Genomic DNA, 25,500 nt, shown 5'->3' with positions numbered 1-25,500 from the left:
TTGACATGTTGATAAAGGACTTATTTGGGGTACTTTAATGTTCATAGAAGTAATTTTATATTGTTAAATTATGCTAAGTGAGACTAGTCAGTTACAAAAAATAAAAAGTTGGATACTCGCCCTCATAGGCAGAAGCTAGGGGAAAAGGGTCATAGGAGGAACACTAGATGAGGAAGAAGAAACCATAGATGAGCAAATAAGATGACCCAACTGAGGAGGATAGGAGGGAGGAAGAAGGAAATTCCCAATGTACATGATGTACACTCACAAACATATTAAAGCCAATCACTAAGCCAAACATGAGGAGGGAGAGGGGAGGGAATGGGGTGGGAATTGGGTGAGGGCTAAATGAATAATGTGTGCATGTATGGCTCTGCCATCTTGTACTCCATTAAGATGTATAACTACAATGCACCAATAAAAATTAAATAATAAATTGCATTGTTAAAATTGACAGAATCATCAACAGGTGAGCCAAGGATGTTATATGTAAGCCACATTTTTAATTGCCTTGGGTTCTGTTTCATAAGGTCATGCTAAAAATACATGGACACACTGGACATGGTGGCACATGCCTGTCATCGTATTACTTGTGTGCTGAGACAGAAAGATCACAGGTTCTAGGCCAGCCTCAGCAATGTAGTAAGGCCCTCTGCAACTTAGTGACCCTGTTTCAAAATAAAACTAAAATAGGACTGGAGGTGTATCTCAGAGATAGAATGTCTCTGGGTTCAATCCCCAGCACCACATACATACAAGAAAAAATACATAAACAACTGAGAGAGATTTTTGAGTGAAGAGTACATAACCAAAGAAGAATTGGCATTCAGTGCTTCTAAATTGATAAAAATTGCTAACCAAGATTTTGGGCTTTTCTGTCTGAGGCTTCTCCAGTATAACATGTATACTTGTTTGTCCTGTGTTTTTTCCTTTTTTAGTATGAGTATGACCTTGATAGAAATGGGGAGAGAGTTGTCCTGGGGAAAGGTACCTATGGGATTGTGTATGCTGGCCGAGATCTGAGCAATCAAGTGCGAATAGCCATCAAAGAAATTCCTGAGAGAGACAGCAGGCAAGTTGGAACTGGTCTTCCGCATTCTACACTTGTCATCTCAAAACTTCAAATCCCAAGTCTACAATCAATGGTGCAGAGGGTTAAAGGACAAATGCATTATGTCATCACAAGACTTATAATTCTCGGGTTATCAGGGTGATCTGCCATTGTTCTCTACATATTGTGAATAGAATTAGAAAATTGGACAGTTTTATTTAGAGACTTGGGAACTGAGCCTTTTTCTTCCTTGTTAGTGCTAAAGCTTGAACCCAGAGCCTAGAGCTTGCAGGGCAAGCATTCGACCACTGAGCCATATCCCCATCCCCAACTGAGTGCTTTCAGGTTCACATTAACAACAGAAAACAGCTATGATTTGTTTGGCTGTATCATTACAGAAAAATAAATGCAGTTAAAAATGGGAATTTTGTACGTGTGTGTGTGTGGGGGTACTGGGGATTGAACTTAGGGGCATGCTTCCTCTGAACTATACCCCCAAATCTTTTTATATTTGAAACAGGGTCTCACTAGGTTGTTGAGAGTTCTTGCTAAGTTTCTGAGGCTGGCCTCAAACCTGCAACCCTCCTGTCTTGGCCTTCTAAATGCTGAGATTATAGGGGTGTGCCACCATGCTTGGCTCAGGCTCTTCTTAAATACTCTGCCCTTTAACCTCAACCCATGGATTTTGAGCTGTTTTTTTTTTTCTTTTTACCATCAGTATTGCTAGTTTATTTCTTCAACATTTTTTATTTTTATTAAAGTTTCGCTTGTTTTTAAATTTATACTCAATTCTGAACCAGAGCATAGCAGCATTCACCATCAGGTGTTATTGTAGAGAAGCTATACACGCAGTTGTGGTCACAGCAAAGGTGATAAATAATCATCATATGAGCCACTAGCATGTCTGCCCACACATGGTTGCAGTGTTGTCTTCAGCTGATATTTACATACACCCTTCCATCTGGGTGATCACTGGTTAATGAGGGGTGAGTTACATGTTATTTCTACCCACTGTCAGACCCTTCATTCATCACATTTATTTATGTCTTCAATAGTTAACTTTCAGTGGGGGATAGCATGTTATGATTATGTGAATTATAAGAGAAGACCTCAAGTGAACTAGTCCGGTTTCTTCATTTTATACAATACAAAAAAAAAAAAAAAAAAGCTGAGCCAAGCATGGTGGTGCACATCTATAATCCCAGTATTTGGGAGGCTAAGATGGGAGGATTACAGGTACAAAGACAGCCTGGATAACTTAGTGAGACCCCATCTCAAAATGAAATGGGATGGGAGTGTAGCTCACTATTAGAGAACCTAGTATTTAGCGGGTTATGTTGGCTTTGTTCTTTTCTGAAACAGGTACTCTCAGCCTCTGCACGAGGAGATAGCCTTGCATAAGTATCTCAAGCACCTCAATATTGTCCAATACCTAGGTTCTGTTTCAGAGGATGGCTACCTTAAGATTTTTATGGAGCAAGTGCCAGGAGGTAAGTAGTCACTGTCTTATAGTGCATTCTGGAAATTGTTGTGGATAGCATTAATTATCCTGCCATTTTAAAAATGGTAGACCCCTTCTAGAAGTGGTAAAACTTTAGTTTCTCAGAAGGGTTAGATATAAATTTTCTAAATAATCTGTTTTTGGTTTGCTTATTCAACCAAAAATTACTGAATTATCCAGCAAGTACTAGCATCAGAGACAAAGAGATGAAGGAAGTGGTCTCCTCTCTTCAGGCCTTCATAGTGTAGACGTTTACAGGTGGTTTGGAGAAGTTGGGAGAAGAGGGTACACAGTTTTTTTTTTATACAGTACTGGAGTTTGAACCTAGGGGTGCTGTGTACCACTGAGCAACATCACCAGTACTTTATTTCTTATTTTGAGGTAGGCTTTGACTAAGGTGTTCAGGCTGACCTTGAACTTGTGATCCTCCTGTGTCAGCCTCCCAAGTCTCTGAATTATAGGCATGGACCACCATGCCTGGTAGGACACAGGTTTTAAAAGTGACATTGCAAAATAATGCATCAGTAACAAAATCAAACACCAGTGTTCAATCCACAAAATCCCCAAATGTAGGTAAAGGAGGAAAGTTCTCCTTGGATCTGGAGCCACTGTCTAATTTGAATTGGTCCAACCATCTATTAGCTGTGTGACTTTGCACAAGTTATTTTACTTTCTGTGCTCTCAGTTTTTCATTTGAATGAATCAATTGTAAAGTTGGAGTAATAACAATTATTGTAATAATTGGAGTAATAATTATGGAGTAATAAGTATCTCAGGTGGGCCGTTAAATGGATTAAAGGACATAGTATATGTATAACTCTTAGGATAGTGCCTGACAGCAAGCAAGATGCCAGTAAATAATTGCTCAGTGAAATAATAAAATTTATAAAATTTTAAATTAAATAATGATTATCATTCGAATGCAGTTGTAAAAACTTCAGTTAGAAATTTCATCCAACCAAGATTTATTAAGAATCTATTAGTAAGAATATAATCTTATTTGTGTATGTGTGTGTGTGTGTATGTGTGTGTGTGTGTGTGTGTGTTACTAGGGATTGAAGCCAGGGCCAATTCTCTAGCGCTATTTTATTTTGAAACAGGGTATCATTAAGTTGTAGAGGGCTTCACTAAGTTGCTTAGGCTAGCCACAAACCTGTGATCCTCCTATCTCAGCCTCCCAAGTACTGGGATTACAGGCATGTGCCACCAGGCCCACCTAAGACTATAATCTTAATATAACTTCCTATTATATTAAGGATCCAACTTTATATATTAAGAACCAGGAAATGGGCTATATTTTGAGGGCTACAACAAAGATAAACTTATAATTTCCTCTTCCTTAGATAGCTCACAGTCTAGCAGAAAAAATATTCATTGTCATTCATATTTGTTGCTATTCCAAGTGTTAGGCTGATGGTAACAGCAGAATTAGAGGTAACAACCAGGTGTGGCAGTGCCTACCTGTAATCCTAGCTACTTGGGAGGCAGATGTGGGAGAATTATGAGTTGGAGGTCATTCTAGGTAACTTAGCAAGACCTTGTCTCAACACGATGTACATACACACACTTATCAATTCCAATCACAATGTCTGAGCTAGGGGAGGGTTCACCGAGTGCTGTGTACATGTATGCCTCTACCACTCTGAACTGCATCATGATGCGTGATTACAGTGGACCAATAGAATAAAATAGAAAAAAGCGTTCTTCTCTTTTTACAGATGCACTATATAAGTGGCATGGTTGAGACCACCTGATGCCCAAGGGCCTGTTCTTGTCAGCAGGCAGGCCTGCCTGCAGCTTGCACCGCCACCTTCATGACATGTGGTCAGAGTCTGGAAGGGAGTTTTTCTTCCTGTCCAGATGTTCAGTTTTTAACAGAATAACGGGGGGGAAGTGCTTGTTAATCGATATGATCCTGCCCTTGTGACCTGCTCTTGAAGCCTTTTCATAATAAGGACAAAGAGCCCTCGTCTTTTCTAATTCTAGTGCCTGTCATCCCCAAGGGCTCCTTACTCTACATCTGTTCACCTCTGATTACAGAAAGAGGTGTCAATATGGCCTTGACCCAAGGAGAATGGTTAAGGTGGTTGTACAGCCATTATCATGGGACCAGATTTATCTGTGTCATCGAGTCACAACTCCCAAATTCAAGGAACACTATTTTACTTTCCTTCTGACTTTGTGCAGCTGAACAGAGATAAACCCAAAGCTGGCCCTACTGAATTCCAGAGATCATAAGCAATTTCTCTTCACTCTCTGCCTCTGACCAGGCTAACATACTGATTTGCTTCCAGTCTCTTCTGTTGCTTTGTCTATAGAGAGGGAGGAACTTAGCCAAACAGGATGATGTGGGTATTAAGTGTTTATTTCAGGTTAGAAGTATTACCTCACTTTATTTCCCTGAACTCTTACAATCGAATCTTTGTCATCCTAATAAGTGTTTTGCTGTGTTGATTTCTAGGAAGCCTTTCTGCTCTTTTGCAATCCAAATGGGGGCCAATGAAGGAGCCCAGTATCAAGTTTTACACCAGACAGATCCTGGAAGGCCTTAAGTATCTCCATGAAAACCATATAGTACACAGAGACATAAAGGTACTGGCTTTTCTAAGCCAACAAGGTGTTATTTTGCTCATATCAGACCTTGAGAACTGTCAATGTAGTGTGTGCTGAGTAACTTCCTCACTAAGGGGACAAACTGTTAAGTGTTGCTTTGTTTATATCTGTCTTTAAGCTCTCCATACTGTTCTTTTTCTGAAGGGTGATAATGTACTGGTAAACACCTATAGTGGCGTGGTGAAAATCTCCGATTTTGGAACCTCTAAACGTCTCGCAGCAATGAACCCATGCACAGGGACCTTTACCGGTAAGCAGGCCAGAGCTGGGGGAATGGTGGCCATCTTGGAGTTAAGCTTTCCATACGAGCTGTGGTCATTCAAGCACAGCTTACAGCAGAGTGACAATTGGTATTTGATATGGGCCATGTATTGTCGCCAACCTCAAATTGTTTAACTTTGTCAGACTGATGAACTTAGCTAGATATTTGTGATAACAAGATGGCTCTACTTTCTTCGTTGCCTCTCAGACGTTGGGTAGGGGAATTCTGAATGACATCTCCCAGACAACTTGTGAGGAGGAAATTTATTGGCTTATCGTAAGCGTAGACTATGACCTCATTGTTGAATTATGACACCTTGTGTTTTCATATGATTCTTTCTGAGGAAAGCTAATTCTTCTGGGGGAATATGGCATTTGAGGAAGTGGATTTTCCACGTGTAAATGATAGAACAATTTAAGTGTTCAGAGATACTGGATTCAAAGAGTGCCATAAAATTAACGGCTAGCTGTATGTTTTTCAGACCAGTAGGTGGAATGCCACTCATAAGCTACCTATGGCTTTTTGAAATTCCTGTTTAAAAAGAACTATAACCAAAACTTTGATCCTTGGAAAGAAATACTGATTTTTAGTAAAGGTTGATGGTCTCCCAAGGAGTAATAGAAAGATCACAAAAATCTTGCTTGATAGAATTATAAAACAGCTCTCATATCTTATAGCTCTGAAATACGCTATAAAGGCAGATGACTATTCTCTAACCCTGTAGTCTCTGAAGCTATAGAATGGATGGATTGGGCCTCATTTTTGGTGAATAATATCTCAGCATTGAAGGAATTTACCTCAACAAGAGAGTTGTTGTGTGTTAGCTGCTGTGTGCCCACAGTAGAGGCATATTCCTCATCAAAGGGAAATTTTAATGCATCAAAAATGACTTTTTAGTTGTAATACAAGAGGAAATACATGACTCTCAGAATGGGAGAATGCCACACTGGGGCTCCATCAGAATCTCCCACATAAAGAACATGTTGAATCCTTATTTATTGTATGATATGTATATGAATGTATATGTAGGAATGGCCCTTTTTTCCTCCCTCTTGGTATTTTACTGCCCTAATTGAAAATGACTTATATCCTCCTCTTTGGGAAGCTACCAATTAGCTTGGCAATACATAGCAAGAGGGGCTCTGATATGTCAGGGAGTTATTTAAAAAACATAAAACCCCCAACAATTTATCTCATAATTAGCATCCCTGAGGAGAAAAAAATCACAAAGAAAACACATGTATAATTCATTATCACATATCACATTTCGGCTTGAGGAGGCATGCATTTTGCATTGCAAAATAATGCAGGGGTGTTTGGGGGATAATAAAGAAGGAGTCTCATTTTAGTTAGGAGATTCCCTTGCATGTAATTACTCTTTGCAAAGCAGAGACGTTCTGTAAAGAAATCTCAGCTAGTTGGTGCAAAACTCTGGGTTGGATGGATATGGTGGAGCTTTTCCCTATAAACGCTCTGAGGCCTTCTGAGCCAAAGCTTCAGGCAACATGTTGGCCTGCATCCCTCCCTGCCTGTGTTACTGTGAAGGGCTTTCATCATAGGCATAAACGACTAGAACATTTTTTTTTCTGCAATGCTTGAGATCTAATCCAGAGTCTTGCACATGCTAGGCAAGGGTTCTACTATTGAGTTTCACCCCAGCCCCCTTGTTGTTCTTGTGGTGATGGTTTTAACAGCTGTATTGAGGAATAACTTGCATATCATGAAAGCATTTATTTGTTTTTTGTTTGTTTTTTTCATAAATTTTATTTTAAAATGCCTGTTAGATTTATAGGAAAATTTCAAAGATATAGTACAGAAAGTTCCCATACACCCATAATTCATTTTATTCCCTGACATTATTATGTTACATTACCAAGGTTATTTTGTCAAAACTGAGAAATCAACATTGGCACATTAGTACTATTACCTAAACTACACACTTCATTCCAATTTCACTCAATTTGTGGGTAATGTACATTTTATATGCAGGATGTATCCAACCCAGTATCTAATATATTAGAAGACTTATCTTTTGACTATGTAAAAATCACTTAATAACTTGTTTTAAAATTTAAAAAAACAAGCTGGGTGTGATGGTGGATGCCTATAATCCCAGTGTTTGGAAGACTGAGACAGGAGGATAAGAAGTTTGAGACCAGTCTCAGAAACCATCCATTTGAAATGTACAATTTAATGATTTCTGAGAAATTATTTCATGCAGCCATTGTCACAGTTCAGATTTTGAACAATTCTGTCACCTCCAGAAGATCCCTGTGCCCTTTTTGCAGTTAAGCTTCATTCCCATCTCAGCTTCAGACTACTACTGATGAATTTTGTGTGTGGATTTGCACGTTCTGGGTAGTTCACACACATGGAATTATGTAATATGTGTTTTTTGGCATATAGCTACTTTCACTTAGTGTGATGTTTTCAAGGTTCATCTATGTGCATCCATGCTCTGGCATGTCCGCGCCTTTGTCTTAGGCTGAATAGAATTCCATGGCATGGATGGACCACATTTGCCAATTAGGGGTCATTTGGATGGTTTCTACTTTTTTTTTCCAGTACTGAGGATTGAACCCCAGGTACATTCTACCTCCAAACACTATTTCCAGCCCTATTTTTCATTCTTTATTTTTTCATTTTGCAACAGTGTCTCATTAGTTGTGGAGGGTCTCACTAAGTAGATGAAGCTGAACCTATGATCCTCCTGTCAGCCTCCCAAATACAGGGATTACAAGCGTGCACCACCCCACCTGCTGGTTTTCACTTTTTGACAGTTGTGAATAATGCTGCTATGATCATTCCCATGCAAGCCTTTGTGTAGATGTATATTTTCACCTCTCTTGGGTAAATACTTAGGGGTAGAAATCAAGACAGGAACTCCAATCTGATTTATGGCTATAAACATCCTTGACTCAAAGATGAGCAGGTTCAAATCTTGGCTTGGCACATGCTGCCTGGGAGACCTTGGACAAGTTGCTCACTACATACCATTTGTGTGTGTGTGTGTGTGTGTGTGTGTGTGTGTGTGGTACTGAGGGTGGAACCCAGGGGCTTTCTACCTCCAGGGCTATACTCCCAGACCTCTTTTTTGTTTGGAAACAGGGTCTCGCTAAGTTGCTGAGAGCCTCACTAAGTAGCTAAGGCTGGCTTTGAACTTGGGCGATCCTCCTGTCTCAGCCTCCCAAGTGCAGGGATTACAAGCGTACGCCACCACGCTCGGCAGAGCAATATGTTTTAAAATCTTTTAATTATGAAAGATTTCAAGCCTGAAAGGTACAAATCAGTAATTAAAAACTTGATGTAACCTCTACTTAGTTTTAGCAATCTTAAACTTATTTATTCCAAGAGCTTGGAAGGCTGAGACAGGAGGATCGCACAGGTTCGAAGATAGCCTCAGCTACTTAGTGAGGCTCTCAGCAACTTAGTGAGAGATACTGTTTCCAAATAAAATATAAAATAGCTCTGAGATTACAAGCATGTGCCACCGCGCCCAGTTTATATCTTACATTTTTCATAAGTGGAAATGCTCATAGTACCTACCTCATTAGGGTTTTTAAGGATTAAATGGCTTAGTATTGATAAAGCACCATGACCTGGATCGAAGTAAGTTAAAGTATTTATTAATTGAAAAAATAAGTACTAATTTGCTCTTAGAAGCCACAGGATTTTAGAGCTGGAAGGAACCTTTGAGAGAATTGAATTTCCATGTGTAACTAATGTTTTGAACCTATGAGAGTCAAAGGGTGTTATGACAAGAGCCATTTTATCTTCCCCTACCAGTGCTCGAGCAATTTACATCCTGCCCAGGGCAGTGCACCTGTCCCATGACTTTTCCAGCTACCCTTAGATGATAGAGAGTCATAATGGTACTTGAAGGAACAAAAAGAATTGGGTAATGAAAGGGATGAGCTTATATACTTGCCAATGCTCTGGTCCTCATTCAAGGGCCAACTCCTTTCCTCTCTCCCTCCCAGCTGCAGCAGCTGTCAGGAGCCTCTGCTTGGGAGTCTCAGTGCCAGCTTCTTCTCCCTACTCAGTAGCTGTGGGAAGGCAAGGGACGGGGCTTGGCAAGTTGTCTCTTTACTAGCACTGTTGTAAGCTAATTTTGTGTGGACTGGGCCTGGCTGATGTTTCCTGTAAATTTTTCTTGCTGTACATCTCTGAATTGTGACCCTTGTGTCTGGGCTAGGGGCCCAATACCTGTGTACCCAAGAGTCTGAGACTCCTTTAGAAAATGTGTACCTTGTGGTCCCTTCTTCATCCCTTCCTCTGGTACCTGCATCATTTCTTGGTGCCTTAATCTAAAAGTATCATCTTGTGCCCTATGTTTTCTTTGCTGGCAATTTGAAAATCCTGCTTGGACAATTACAGAAGCTCCCAGTAGATTTTTGGTCTGAAGAGGGCTAGGTTGATACCTTTGGGTCTTTTGGACACTTTGTTCAGAATTATGTACCACTACTTCTGTGTGGGTACCAGAGGACCATGGCTGCTGAGCCAGGGACCAATAGGGTCAGGCACTGATTGGAGGAAATGTACTTGAGGGGAGTATATGAGGACCATAAGAAATCTAAATGTAATGCAAGCTGATTTCCCAGGATTGGAACTTGGAACATGAATCAGATGCCCCACAGTGCCATTTTTTCTTGGTTTTCTTCACAGAATCCTGTCTTTGGTCTAGTTGCTTGATTACTAATGTGGTTCTCTCTCTCTCTCTCTCTCTCTCTCTCTCTCTCTCTCTCTCTCTCTCTCTCTCTCTTTCTCTTTCTCTTTCTCTCAGATGATGACTAGGAGTAGATGGTCACTCTGTATAATACAGTAGTGAATCAAATGGAGTGCCCAAGTTTCCACCATTGCTTTATTGCTTTATACCTTCCAGTTACGTAAAAAGAAACTACAGTATTGCTTGGGAAATCCTCGTGTCAGCTGCTTTTATTCAGGCAACTTTTTCCTCAGCAGTACTTCTCCTTGAAGTACGGATCAGTGCCATCATGGTGTAATGGTTTTGAACTTGGAGGCAGAGGACCTGAGTTCTAGCTTTAGCAAATTCTTTAGCTTCTCTTAACCTTGGTTCCCTCATGTGTAAAATGGGAGTAACAGTAGATGACATCTCTTTTGCCCAACCTTACAGAATTGTGACAGGCAGATGGATGATGGTACATGGATAGTACTTGAAAGCCATCAAGTGCTGATCAGAAGTCAGATGTGGGGGCCAGCCCAGTGATCCACCCACCTTCTGATATGCTCACTCTTGTGTAACCTCTGCTGATTGGGTGTGAACTAGACTTAATGACTCACTTCTAATGAATGGAATAAGTGGAAGTGATGATGTGTGGCCTGGGGACTGGGTCATAAGAGGCAGTGAGGCATCTTCTTTCCTCCGTGGATCATTCTTTCTGAGATCAGCCATATCTTGAGAAGCCCTGTAGGGGATCCCATGTGCTAAAAATCTGAAGCCTCCAACTAACCCCAAGCAGAGTGAGTAAGCTTGAAGCTGATCCTGTAGCCCCAGTAGAGCCTCCAGATGACTGTAGCCTCATAAGATACCCTGAGGCAGAGCCACTCAGCTGGCTGCTCTAGGATCCCTACCATATGCTCTCCCAACTCTCATACGTGCTACACAAGGCTCTATCACTGAGCCCCAGCCCCAGCCCCAATTTGTTGTTTTAAGCTGCTAAATTTGGGAGTAATTTATTATGTGCCAATAAATAACTAGTATGAATGTCATTTCTATGTCTTTGCTTTCAGAAAGAATGATGTTCAGTATGGCTCCATATAAAGAAAATATCCAAATTTAGCTTTAAACAAACTAAATAGATCAATTCCAATTAGGAAACAGTAGTCCTAAGTTGGGAATGATGTTGTAAGCCTGTAATCCAAGTACTTGGGAGGCTGAGGCAAGAAGATTGCAGGTTCAAAACCAGCCTCAGCAACTTAGCAAGACTTTCAGCAACCTAGTGAAACCCTGTTTCAAAACAAGCAATAAAAATAAGGAATTGGGGCAAAGCTCAGAGGTAGAGTGTCTCTGGGTTCAATCTTTAGTACCCCTCACCCCCCAAAAAGGAAAAAGAAAAATGATACTAAGGTGGGCAGTTATTTGACTAAGGTCAATTAGCCATTGCAATTTGGTTCAGTACAATTTTCGACTCCTGCATAACATTGTAAATTTATTATCTTGTTAATTTAAGAATTAACTTTTAGTGGTTGTGTTAGTTGGTGTCCAGGCAGGAAAACAGAAATCACCCCAGTTACTTTCACAGAAAGAATTTAATAGAAAGAACTTTTTCTGAGTATTGAAAACTGAAAAGGCCAAAAAGAGGCACCAAGGGATCAGGAAGCAGCCTACAGTCTTAGCACTTGAATGCGGTGGGGACAGATAGGAGGGTAAGATTGGAACTTTGAGGGAAGGGAATTTCACCAGGCTGGAGCAAGTGCCTCTGAGGGGCAAGATGAAGCTAGTTCTGGTGTAGATATGACACAAAAATGGAGAGTAGAGCTAACTAAAGGTGCAGAGAGCAGCTCACTCATAGGAACAGGGATAACACAGGAGTAGCCCCTCACCCCCGTCTTTGCAGGGTCTCTCTAGCGCCACCTAGTTGTAGAGCCAAACAGGGAGCTGAAGGCAAAGTAAAAGTGGGTTTGTTTGTTTGTTTGTTTGTTTGTTTGTTTGTTTGTTTTTGGTGGTACTGGGGTTCCTGGAAACCCTTTTACCTCCAGGCTACACTCCCAGACCCATTTTTATACTTTTTAAAATTTGGAAACAGGGTCTCTTAAGCCAGCACGGCTGGCTTTGAACCTGCGCGATCCTCCTGTCTCCACCTCCCAAGTGCGGGGATTACAAGCATGCAGTACCACACCTGGCAGAAATGGGGTTTATATAGTCCCAGACCCAGCATCAGGGAGCAAAGCTAGGAGATGGTGGCTTAATGAATAGCACAGTACCTAATCTTCCCTTAATTAATGTGTTTTGGATTGTTAGAAGGCACATCCCATGCCAACACCTCTCCGTTATTCACAGCAACAACAGCCTATAGGGGATATTGTATCACCGGAAGTTCCCTTTTTGCAACTCTGGGATTTCCCAACAGTGCATCAAGTGTGATTCGGTTCCATCTTGCCCAACTCTCAAACGGACTGAACACTTTCCCACCAGCTTTGCGGCTCTGGAGAACAGAGCCATCATTTGTGCCCCATTGATCACTTGTGCTCATTAATACAATGTGATTTATGTATAACTTGAAGTCAAATGAAATGAGATCAAAATAATTTAAAACTCATTTATTGAGGCTCACTAGCCACATTTCCACAGCCCATACATGGCTACTGCCTACCATATTGGACTGCACAGAACATTCCTACCCACTGTAGGATGTTTTCTTGGTCACAGTTGTCCTAGAATATTTAAAATGTTCACAGGAAGGAAACATGCTAAGAAGTCATAAAATCTTCAAGAGAAGAATGTAGTCAGGTATAGTGATACACACCTTTAATAAGGGAGGGAGAGGAGGGAGAGAAAAAGAGAATGAGAATATACTGGTAGCTTCTCGAAACTTTATTGATTACTTGATTGTACTGGGGATTGAACCCAGAGGCATTCTACCTCTGAGCTATACCCCCATACAAATTTTTTTTTAAATTCTTCTTTGAAAACAGTGTCTCACTAGGTTGCTGAAAGCCTCACTAAATTGCTAAGGCTGGCTTCAAACCTGCAATCCTCCTGTCTCAGACTCCCAAGTACTGGGGCTACAAGTGTGCACCACCACATCTGGCTTATGCTTTATTTTGAACTGACAAGTCCTTTGTTTTCATTGTTTTAAAACTCAGGAGACCTGCTTTGGTTGTATGAGCTTGAGACGGGCCCTTCCATTTCTCTAGGTGTGTGTTCTAATCACACCTTGGCTAAGGTCATCTCTGAGCTTGCTGTCTTATTCTGAGATTCTGTGCCAGCCCACTAGCTATGCTGATGTCAAGTTCACGTTTCCCCTCTCCTCTGGTTAATTTGGAGGGAAAACAAACATTTTCCTTTGAGAGCCCTTGACTGAATGAGCTCCTAGATCCCTGTCTTTTCTTTTGACAGTCCATTCACATTTCTGCTGTTATAGCCTGTCAGCACCTTCCTTATGGCGAGCTGTGCTAGCTTAGTACCCACAGGGGACAGTCCAAAACTGGGGCCTTAAGAATAGTTTGCCCTTTAGGCTGTGCCCTTGCAGCTCTCCTTAAAATTCTTCCTACACCTTGTCCCGGGTCAAACATCACTTGTTCCCTGGACTCGACTTGATGTACTTTGCTCATGCTCTCCATACCCGGGATATTTCCCCATCCCTTTGTCCACCTCTTCGTAGTAGGAATGACCAGTGCCTGTTAGAATTGATGGCAAGGTCATGCTTCACCCAGGCTGATCCCTGCTGATGACTGAGCCTGGCGAGGATGCTAGAACCAACATGGGACTCTGTCTATGGATAGGTTTTGGCCAGGTGGCCTGGCTGAAGCCCTCAGTGTGGTCTGAGATGCTTTCTACCCAATGATTCTCCTCATTTTCTCAGGGGTTAGATCTGCCTCACAGTCTGAAACTGTCTCTTGCCAATCTTGTCCCCTCCCCCCTTTTCTCTCATAGGCCTTCTCTGTAATCAATCTCTTACTTGTCTAATCTTGTCTTGGCATTTGTTTCTCAGGGACCAAAATTGACACAGCCATAGATTCCCCTGATTCAGACAAGGCAAAATCGATCAGGTTTCCAACCATAGCCTTCCAGCCCTCTTTGTACACCTCTATTATAGTACTTACCACATTACTGCTGCCACTGCCACCAACATTATGTCTGTACCCTCCACTAGGCAGTCCTTGTGATTGGTTGTTTCTCACATTCCTTTTGCCCTGTATTTGGCATGCACTAACATATGTTAATTTTATTTGGCCCATGCATCCTTTGAGGGGCTAATGAGTAATCCTTTCTCTATTGTTGTGACTAGTATTAAAGGAAGGAATGCACATGTCTTTGCTCAGAAAAATGATGCAACCATATTTATGCCCAGAACAGGCTCCATCTACTATTAATGAGGCAGTTAAATCCACATACTCAGTTACTAATGGTACACTTAATTTTTAAGCAATATGATGCCACATTCTTTGTTGATTTGCTTTCCATATAGGCACTCTGCAGTACATGGCACCTGAGATTATCGATCAAGGACTTCGAGGGTATGGTGCCCCAGCTGATATCTGGTCCCTGGGCTGCACCATCATTGAGATGGCCACCGGCAAGCCTCCGTTCCATGAGCATGGTGAACCACAGGCAGCAATGCTCAAAGTAAGATGCGTTTTGGTCATTTAGGTGGTTTATATGTTGGAGAAACAATTAAAAACAAAATCTCCTCTCAATCCAGAAGACTACTATACAAAGGTAGGAAAGAAGGGAAAGTTATATTATTGGACAAACATTCAATCGAATTTCAAAGCACACCACAGGCAGGCAATTCACTAAGATTGCAAGATGGCAGGAAATCTCATCCTTTTTCTTTATAGAACCGAGCAAATGCCACCCCTTACAACAGTGTTCTCAAGGTGAATAACTGGTCCTCAAAGTAAGAGGACTTGACAGCACCATTTATCACACATGGCTCATCTTTGATCTTCCTGGTAATTGAGGTGACTATTTATATTAGGTAATTTGCTTTATAAGAGAAAATAAACTCTTCTTTAAACCTACCCTATCTTTAAGAGAGGCGGTAGTTTTGGAGTCAGATACCACCAAAGATGGGCATCTTCCTCCTAGAGAAACTGAGAGACAGAGGCCTTGTCTTCCTAAATGATTACTTTTCCAAGCAACGGCTCCCGGGCTTTGGGAAAGACATTTCTGCTAAGAGGCTTGTGTAGTTAGCTGTTAAAAAGATTTACATACATGCCAGACAGAGAGACAACATATAATTATAAGTTTTCCCAAAGTGAACACTCTAAGAAAAGAGAATCATCTTCAGTTATTTTGGGGGGCTGGGTAAGGTTCAAAGGCCCTAGTAGGGGGTGTATATCTTTGAACAGGTTTCTGACTAGATTTTGGAGAGGTGGGACTTTAGCTATCAGATAATGTATCCTTTATCATTCTAATAGCCCTCTCAGAGCTAACTGGAAAGTTCACATGTTGAGGCTAATAGTACAAATTGACTGATAAGGGCTAGTAGTGGTTTTATTGCTGTGCAGTTTGGACCTTGAAAAGGGACTGACTGACTTGTGACCACACAGAAAAGAGATGCCAGGACAGCCCTGGTTGCCCAAGGTCAGGTTTGTAGCTTTTGGCTCTGAATATACTTGGAAAAATTTAAAGGGTTCTATCCCTAAGGGTTTATTACTAGCACTGGCCATCCATAGAGCATTTTTGTTCACCCAAATGGATGAGGTGTATGGATAACGAAGGCCATATACATTGATGCAGCCTGATAGTACATGATTCCAAAGGCCTTCTCCTAGCTTTTCTGTCAGATATGGCAGCCTACCTCATGGCTGACGTCTTTGCAGGCCCGGTCATGGTGAGATGTGATAGGTAGGAATTGACTCTTGTTCCCCAATGGGTCACAGTAGGGAGCCCTTAAAAGGACAGTGATTAGCTGGCTAGAAGTAGGAGTCAGAGCAGCCATTTTTGCAGCAGTTTTAAGGGGAAAGTGCCCCCCTCCTCCCTCCACTGCTGTGGATGATTAGACAGACACCTCTCTGTGAGGTATAGCCTCAGCTTATGTCTGTTCATAGTCTACATGGCCTATAGCTAGAGGTTAGGGGCCTGGCCTGTGGCTGCATGGAGACTGAGAGGGGGTCTTTTGGAAACTGATAGAAGATGTCTTTGGATATCCTCAACTGGAGGCTCTGCCCCAGGCTGTAGCCCAAGTCCCTCTCTGTTCTGTCTTGCCATGTAACAAACTGTCCCCAGGCTCTAGCAGCTTAAGATAACAACTTGTCATTCCTCAGACTTCTGTAAGTGATCTGTCACTCAGGCCTTTCCTGGGCTCACTCATATGGTCACATCTATCCCATGGCTTCTGGGAGAGCTTTGCCTGCATGGCCGAGGAGCTGTGGGAGGGCTGGGCTGATCTCTCCATACAGTCATCCATCCTGGACTCCCTTCCCATATGGTGGCCTCAGGGCTCCAAGAGGACTAGAACAGGGACAGTGCTATGAAACCCTGACATACCACTTCTGCCTCAGTCTTCTGGTCAAAGCATTCAGGACAGTCCAAGCAAGACTCCAGGGATGGGGAAATAGGGTTCCCCTATAACTGGGAGGTACAAAAACAGAACATGACTAAGAGACGCAGACACAGACATGCAGCTTCGGGGCTGTTACACTCCATCCCCGGCCTTCATAGGATGCCAGGGACAGGAGCTTGCAGTTGAAAACGTGTGCCTCTGAGTTCACTCAAGGCCCTACTGACAAATCTTTCACCTATTTCTCAAATGCAGGTGGGGATGTTTAAGATCCACCCTGAGATTCCAAAAGACCTCTCAGTGGAAGCCAGATCCTTCATCTTGTCCTGTTTTGAGCCTAACCCTCACAAACGGGTCACTGCCACTGACCTACTTGAAGACCGGTTCTTAAAGCAGCCGAACAAATGCAAGAGCCGAATTGCTTTCAAGCCCTCAGGTGAGGCCTACCTGGATGACTGGGGTGGCGGTGCTCTGGGTCCTGGGCTTCCCTGTTGCCCAGAGAGAGTGCCAGTTCCCCATAGCACTGGACTTCTGCATAGAGCCCATTAATGTGAAGAGTGGCAGGATGGCATAGTGGGTGTGGCGGTTGTCAAAGACCAACCAATAAACATTCCTTCTGATAGTGGCCCGGCCCAGGGAGCCTCAAAGGGTAACTTTGATACTTCCTCCCACTCTCCGACTTTATTGAAGTGTTTCTTTGGGGCACGTGAAGCAGAGAGAGTTTGTGAAGCCTGGTGTCTGGCCTGCCATTCTGTGCTGATCTTGACCTTGATTAAAGAGTATGTTAGGGAGTATATTTCACTGTGGCTGTCCTATAGGCCACCAAGGCCCAGTGACATCTTGTGGGATGCTAAGAACCAACTGGCAAAGACAAAGAGCAGCTCTACAAAGGAAGCCATTTGTCTTCTTTTCCCTGGTGTGGATGGAGTCAGGAGCCATGGTAGAGTGGCTCTGTGGCTTGCTCCGCAGAACAAGACCCTTAGACTACCTGCCTCTGTTTCTGGGCAGGGTTAGCAAGGTCACCTGGGCTGAGGTCTGGCAAAGGCTAAGGCCGTACCCAATCCCTCTCTTAGCCTCTCCATTCCTTCACAGAGTTTATCCAGAGTGCCACCACTATCCTGAGCCTGTCCATGGAGGAGCTGGTAGGCAGCAACAGCAGCAACGAATATGGCTCTGTCTCCGTGGACTCTGAAGCCCAGCCTGATGCGTTATTTGAGAGGGTAGAGGCACCCAAGCACCAGCTCAGCCAACTTCTCAGGTACTGCCTATGTCCATTGTCCCTCTGCTATGGTCCTGCAAGGGATAACACAAATTTTTCTGGGTCACAGCCCAGGTGGCAGGGAAGAGCTTTTGCTTCCTTTCTTCAAGGGGGCAGTGGGGTGGCCAGGGACAAGCAAGGAGGGCACTTTATTCACCCACAGCCCCTTTTCCTGTCCTGTTTTTTCTCATGTCTCCTCTTCTTGAACCCTCTGCACTGCCCTTTCTTCCTTCTTTCCAGTACTCTTCTTGCTTGTCCACTATTATTCTCCCCACACTCCCTAATTCTCTTCTTCCCTTCCTCTAATCTCTCTTCCCTTTGTCCTCCCATTCCTCCCCAACAGCTTCTTCATATGAGCCAAACAAGTGGGTAGGAGGGATTCGGCATTTCTTCCATAGTCTTCCCCCCGCAGTTTCCTCTTCTTGAGCCTGGGGACTGCAGTATGCTCCTCCTTGGCATGATGTGGTACACTTCCTGGAAAGTGTTCCCAGATGCACACAGATTACCCTGTGGGTTTGTCTGCAGTGTTCCCGATGAGAATTTAGCCTTGGAAGACCAGAGTGCACCCTCGTCACCAGAGGACAGGGACCCGGGCCTCTTTCTACTACGCAATGACAGCGAGCGCCGTGCCATCCTGTACAAAATCCTTTGGGAGGAGCAGAACCAGGTGGCTTTCAACTTGAAGGAGTGCGTGGCCCAGGTACAGACTGGAAGGAGACCTGCTGATCCCACCCCTGTCTGGGTCCAGGTTCTGATAGGTCTGATGGGGATCATAGTTCCCTGTACTCGGGAACATTTGCATAGTTACAGTGAGCACCGTAAGTATTTTGCAACATCCTCCCCTTCCCCAACAAAAGAATATACAAAGAAAAAACTCCACTGAACCATGAGTTTGCAGAACACTGCAGTGCTTCTGGGCAATTTTGGGGTGATACTGCCCCCTGGTGGAAAACAAGTCAGCTGGCAGCAGAAAGCCATTCTCTGACCTCTTGAAAGTATATTGTTTTTAGCCCTGCAGCAGTTGACCCCCAGCTGTAGGGCAGCTAGTGCTGCGCTCTGTAGCTAGGAGAGCAGCCTCTTTAAGAAAAATGGTTATGGGTGAAACTGAGTGTTAACTAGGATGCAGTAGTGGCAAACATCCTCCTTTCCTTACTTAGTTTTGTAATGCTGGGGAAGCTCTCTTTTATTTTTTGTTTTGAAAGGAGGCCTTGCCAGGTTGCTGAGCATCTCACTATGTTGCTGAGGCTGGCTACAAACCTGCAATCCTCTCATCTCGGACTCCCAAGTACAGGCGTGTACCTCCACGCCTGGCTCCTTCCTTATTTTGGGTGGGGAAGGTCCTTTTAGGAAGAGTCCACTGCCCGACTAGCAATTATGCCTTTTGATGAGGTCCAAAAAAAGGGTCAAACAGGAATGTGGAGCCATTCACATGAGAGGTTTAGTGGTGAAGGTGTGTGCCTGCCAGGAGGAAGACCCACACAGGAAGGGAATTCTAGGACCAGAGGTCCCTTCTCCCCAGGAGATTCTGTAGTTCTGTTAGTGAATGGACAATCTAGTTTCCCATAGTACATTTTGAATTTTTTGTTTCCTGACTCAAATGGTTCATGGATGTGTGCGTGGTCAGAATTCAGAAGAGTTGCATCTCTCAGTTGTTCACATCAAGCAAATAATCGGGATCCTGAGAGACTTTATCCGCTCCCCGGAGCCCAGGGTGATGGCCTCCACAATCTCAAAGCTAAAGGTGGACCTGAACTTTGACAGCACATTCATCAATCAAATTCATCTGATACTGTTTGGATTCCAAGATGCTGTAAGTGCTCCATCTGGCCCTAGAGAACGTGTTAAGACAATTGAATTCAATCACCATCTTCTTTTGTAGCTCTCGTTTCTTCTCATCTATTCATACTTGAATACCTAATTTCAGCAGCTCTTTCTAGACACTGAACATGTATGTACAGGAAAAATCACCTGGGTGAGTGGGCCGATTGCATTTGGCCGCAGAGAACACGTGGCATCTGCCAGTACAGTAGGTATGGGCTTTGAGTTTATATGTCTGCCCAGAGATATGAGATCCTTCAGGCCAGAGACCATGTCTGCTTCATTTTGTGTCCCAATTCCCCCAATGTAGGTCACTTAATAAGTGCTCCAAAATGCTTACCAATTTAACAAAGTGGCCTGGTGAGCCGAGTCCCGTTGCTGTACCCATCTTCTAGACCTGGCCTTACTTAGGGTCAGCCTAGAGGGAGACTCAGTTCAGAAGGAACATTGGCAGGAAAAATCCAAGGCAGCCTAACACTGAATTTCAAAGGGCAGAAACCAATTAGAATTAATAAGAACTCCTATTTCTTAAAGAGCAACAAAATAGAAACCTTGATTTTTGTCATTTTTAGGTAAATAAGATTTTGAGGAACCACTTACTTAGGCCCCACTGGATATTCGCAATGGACAATCTCATCAGTAGAGCGGTGCAGGCTGCCGTCACCATTCTCATCCCTGGTAAGCTCTCTCTGCAGTTATGGTCAGCCTCAGGCTGTGGAATAGGCCAGAAATGTCCTCTGCTTTCAAAAACAGCTGCCTTTTCTTTTCCATGTTGGCTTCACAACTCCCTACTGTTCAGTGAATGCTTTATTTATGAGTCCCATGGGTATAATGAAAGTGACTGCCTACAGACTAAACCCCTTTATCTAAAAAGTGGGTATCAAGGACAGGGATTCTCCAAGTTCTCTTCAATGCACATGCTCACAAATGCTTCTTGGATAGTTGATAATTAAATGGCTCCAGTTTGTGTGGGAGCTATAGAAATTGTTTGGTTGTGGGGTTTTTTTTTTGTGTGTGTGTTTTGGTGCTGAGGATGGAACTCAAAGCCTTATATGCATTAGTTATGCATTCTACCTCTGAACTCTGCCCCCAGCGCTAATTTTGGACTCTTGTAGACTTTTTGAAATATTAGAGTGACTAAATGTCAATGTCACTTCCCCTTCTGTGGCACTTCTTCCTGGAAAGGGAGTCTTTAGGACTCTGTTGACAGTGCCCGTCCTCTTTGCATCCTTGCTGGTCATCTGCATGTGTTCCTGGGTGAGGGAAGTGTGTGGCGAAGTCTCAGGCTTAATTCCCTTCGTACTCTAAGCAGAGCATTGGCCTGGTTGTAAGGCCTCCTTGCTAAGGATGTTAACTGCCTTAACATCTTCAGTTCTCATTTTTTTTCATATGTAAACTGGGGGCAACCATCTTTATACTGCAGAGAACCCAAAGGAAATTGCTTCCTCTTTTATAAAGCCAGCACTCCCTCGATGGTATCTCAATGCAGGCGAGCCTCTGAATTACCTAGTTTGCCAGCATAGGATGTGAGCTAAATGCCATTTTGATAATGGTGGCCTGATTTTACAGAACTCCAACCCCACTTTGAGCCTGCGTCTGAGACCGAAGGGGTACACCTCCCCAGCGGTGAAGCGAATGTGGCGTCTGGAGGGAGCAGATCTGCTTTAGCCATTGCCCAGGCGGCCGAGCCCCAGCAGCAGCACCTGAGCTTCCAGCTGAGCCACCTCAAGCAGGAGACCAACAGGTGAGGTTCTTCTGGGCCCTTTGCTGGGAGCAGGAGTAGGAGGATGGCCTGAACCAACAGTTGGTTGAGTCCTTGAAGGGTCTTACCCAGGTCTCAGAAAAGCATCTTCCCCATCAGCCAATATCTTTGCAGCTTCAACTGAGTGACTAGAGGAATGCCTTCCTTTTGTTAGGAATCAGAGGGATATAGTACCTTTGACAGGCCACAGAGAAATTTGCCATACTTAAAGGCTGCAGCATCTGAGCTCTGTGTCTTTACCAGCCTATCCCTGAAGTAGCAGAGTTTGGGGATGTTTGCACTTGGTTCGTGGATGCATGTCCTATATCTCTGACCCGAAGGAAGTCTGCCCTCTTAAGTCTTCCTGGTGAGTTGTTATGATCTCCAGGCAGCTATTAATGGACTACCCTCACAAGCAGGGGACCCAGGCACTGCCGAAACATTTCCCCAAGGGCACCGATCTATTTTGTTCCTGGCATGTAGGAGGTGGTTTAGTATTTGTTAAAAATAATGTGATTATCAATGAGCTTTAAAAAAATAGAATGACGGCTATAAAAAAGTAGTTGGAGCTGATTCTAGGTGGTGCACTGTTGCCATAGGACAGTGGTAATGCTGACTCTCATTTAATGGGGAGATAAGATGCTAGGCATACATATTTTAGATAAAATTTTGTATTCTCAGGGACCTCAGAAAAAATCTTAAGCAGATGAGGGCTGTACCTCAAGTTTTAATTAAATGGTAGTGGTAGCAAAATTAGGAAGTTTTAAGATGACAAATATGAAAAGTTGGTAGTAAAACTTCTCATTCCTTCAGAACTTCTCAAGAAGATTTGTAATTGCCCAGTTCACATAATGTTATACGTGGACGGAAAGGTTATTCCTCTCCACTATTCACTCATTCTGCTATTTTTTTAGTCTCAGTAGACTTAGGAATTAAGAAATTCCCAGCACATCAACATGAATGGCTGATAAACTTGCAGTTCTTATGCAGTTTGCTTGTCCTTGTGGTAGGTGCTGCCTTGGCTGTGTGGCAGTTGTGCAGAGCTGACCCTTACTGGACAGAAAGATAGAACTTGGGATAACTGGTTAGGCCCAATGGTCAGGCTGGAAAAATCTTCCCACTGAATGATCACAGGCACATACCTAGAAAGGCCTTCTTCACTTGGGCAAAAGGAGGACTTGACAGAGAAGATGAAGGCAGCCAGGAATATGGGTAGGGAAGGGTTCTCGAGTGCTAAGTGCCAGTATTCCCTCCTTGCCAGGGCAGAAATGTTTTCTCCTTTTCCTCTCCCCACATCATTTTTCCACTGAATGATCCAGGAGTACCCCCTGTTCTCATCTGTTTATGTATTATTACAGTGACTCCTTAGGTCAACATCAATGATTACTTCAGTGATTCAATTAGTTCTGTACTCCCGAGCTCACCAGCACAGATATTACATATCAGTTAGAAGATACACAGCTCAAACAAACTACAGATATATTAACAAAATTTCAGACATGGCTTCCACCTGCCAACCCCCTTCCCCTCTCTACCCATAAGCTGGCCAAAGAGAAGTTTGAGGCTCGGTTATGACAATCCCTTTGTTGTGCCAGGGAGACCATGAGCAAGATTGGGTATCAGGAGATGGGTCTGATGGGCAGAGCCCAGTCTGTGTGGCTCCAGATAAATTATTTAACTACTCCGCTCAGCTCTAAAACTGGGCTTTAGAAAAGACTGGTGTTGTACTTCCTACAAGTGTTACAAGGTTTAAATGACTCAATCCATGAACAGCATCGTGCACAGCAATGGTCTCTGCCCAGGGAGTGCTCAGCGTTAGTCTTCCACCCTGCAAAGCGGCACTGCTCACTGTATCTCCTGAGCAGTCCCCTTTGTTTGGGGAAGCTGACTAACCACCCTAGTCATAGCTACTTTACCTGACTTAGGGAGATAAGCTTAAAGGATCAGATCATGTGTCTGATTAGAGTTCTACTGAGCAATATCAAATTAACTTGTGGTTCACGATCCATTTTGAGACAGCTGGGTGTCTTCCAAACAGCAGAAATGTATTACAGTTCTGTAGACCAGACCGAAATCCAAGAACAAAGTGTTGGCAGCTTTGGTGTCCTGGTTCACAGATGGCCAACTACTCACAGTGTCCTTGCATGGTGGAAAAAGCAAGAGAGGATTTGGGATCTTTTCCATAAGGAAACTCATCTCCTGTCACCTCCGAAAGGCCCCACCCTAGTAACAGCTTGGGGGTTAGGGTTTTGATAATAAAACTTTGGGGAGGACATAAACATTCGGTCCACTGCGAAACTATGCCCACAGTCCAAGTACAGGTGTTTGCTGTCAAGGGGAGGAAAAACACACAAGAAAGGCTTCTCTACCAAAGCTGAAACCTGATTTACTGGATTCTGAAAAAAGGGCAGATCTGTTCCCTCTCTAAACTGAGAAAAATGTAAAAGGTGCAATTCCAGCAATCTCTAATGTTTAAGAAATGTTTGAGGTGAATCGGATGGTGCTGTGCTCTCTCTGTTGTTTTTTTTTTTTAAAACAGACTTTTGGAACACCTAATTCAAAAAGAGAAAGAGTACCAGAATCTTCTACGGCTAACCCTAAAACAGAAAAATCATGAATTACATCACCTTCAGCTACAACTCAAATGTAATGGTGAGTCACTGTCCATTTGCTCCGTAACGGAGACAAACTACAAATCTGGCAAATGTTCTAATCAGCCTTGAAGAAAAATTTGAGGTTATGTTCTGCTACATTAGGACTCCAGTAGCTTCTGGAATATATACTCAGTAATAAAAAAGGAAGTACTAATATATTCAACAGCACAGATAAGTTGCAAATGCAACAACATTCAAGTTGGGCATGGTGGAACAGACCTATAATTTCAGTACTTGGGAGGCTGAGACAGGAGGATCAGCAGGTTTGAGGCCAACTTCAGCAACCTAGTGCGATCCTGTTCCAAAATAAAAAATAAATAGGGCTAGGGGTGCAGCTCAGGGGTAACAGACACACTCCATGTCCAAAAGGCTAGATACCACGACTCCATTCACATACTACTATAAAAAAGTCAAAACTAGCAGGGCCTGGTGGTACAGCCAGCCTTGGCAACTTGTGAGGCCCTGCTTCAAAATAAAGAATAAAATAGGACTGGGGGTGTAGCTCAGAGGTGAAATGCCCATGGGTTCAATCCCCAGTGCCCCTCACACACACAAAGGTAAAACTACAGGGGACAGAAAAAACCCTGTATAGGTGAGGAGACAGATTATAAAAGGTCACATGGCAACCTTTTGGGGTCATACCTATCTTGATGGTAGTTAGGTGACTATGTGTTTGTCAAAAGTATACCTAAATGGGTGGGTTACTGCCTATTATAGTTCTGCCTTTCCCATTTTGTGAACTTAGAAAAGGGCTATGGCTACGTCTTGGAATGTATAAGCAAAATCTTAATACTACAACTAGTTTCTTCATTTGATTTCCAGTGTAGTTAGAAAACAGGCATTTTAAAGAGAGGGGAATATGCATCAAAGTGAGACTGATTATGTCAAATTCCAGATTTAAAATAGGTGATCGGTAAAGATAATTCTACCCTTGGGAATGCGAATCTAAGAATTATGAATTACATAACATGTATTAGGGTAGCTGAATAAAACAAGTTTAATTTATTGCCTTTCACAACATCACATTTACAGTACTTTTGAAGACATTCATGGTTATCATTAATATATAACAAAACAAATTTCTAATCATTACAGAGAACTCAGAAACCCTTCGTGGGCAGGGAACAGATAAAGAGCTTAGAGACTGGTTGCAACTGCAAGGAACAGACGCGAATACAATTGAAAAGGTAAATTTATAGCCAAACTTATTCCTATGATATTATTAAAAAGCTTATCTCTTACATATTTGATCTTTGTTTTCAGATTGTTGAAAATTATACACTTTCTGATATTCTTCATGATATTACTAAGGAAGACTTAAGATGCCTTGGACTATGGTAAGAGCTTTCAAAACAGTTTGTATAATAGAACTTTTTATGTGTGAATACACTCTAAAATAAAATTGAAAAC

General features: G+C 42.9%; 1 protein-coding gene across 1 annotated transcript in view; it reads left to right on the top strand.

Moving 5' to 3' along the window:
• MAP3K15 (mitogen-activated protein kinase kinase kinase 15) overlaps window positions 1–25,500 on the top strand; it is a gene marked incomplete at both ends in the record, with an annotated part of 131,200 nt that overhangs the window by 105,082 nt on the left and 618 nt on the right. Inside the window, 14 exons of the mRNA XM_080718806.1 lie at window positions 939–1,072; window positions 2,414–2,541; window positions 5,014–5,144; window positions 5,310–5,415; window positions 14,580–14,737; window positions 16,875–17,055; window positions 17,712–17,877; window positions 18,403–18,577; window positions 19,502–19,687; window positions 20,268–20,373; window positions 21,265–21,439; window positions 23,976–24,088; window positions 25,186–25,277; window positions 25,354–25,427. Coding sequence (XP_080574932.1) covers window positions 939–1,072; window positions 2,414–2,541; window positions 5,014–5,144; window positions 5,310–5,415; window positions 14,580–14,737; window positions 16,875–17,055; window positions 17,712–17,877; window positions 18,403–18,577; window positions 19,502–19,687; window positions 20,268–20,373; window positions 21,265–21,439; window positions 23,976–24,088; window positions 25,186–25,277; window positions 25,354–25,427 — 1,925 coding nt within the window. The remainder of the gene's footprint in view (window positions 1–938; window positions 1,073–2,413; window positions 2,542–5,013; window positions 5,145–5,309; window positions 5,416–14,579; window positions 14,738–16,874; window positions 17,056–17,711; window positions 17,878–18,402; window positions 18,578–19,501; window positions 19,688–20,267; window positions 20,374–21,264; window positions 21,440–23,975; window positions 24,089–25,185; window positions 25,278–25,353; window positions 25,428–25,500) is intronic.

Source organism: Muscardinus avellanarius, assembly GCF_963383645.1.
Source record: "Muscardinus avellanarius genome assembly, chromosome: X".
Lineage (NCBI taxonomy): Eukaryota > Metazoa > Chordata > Mammalia > Rodentia > Gliridae > Muscardinus > Muscardinus avellanarius.
The sequence above is the reverse complement of the archived record's forward strand: the minus strand, read 5'-3'. Positions and strand labels throughout refer to the sequence as shown.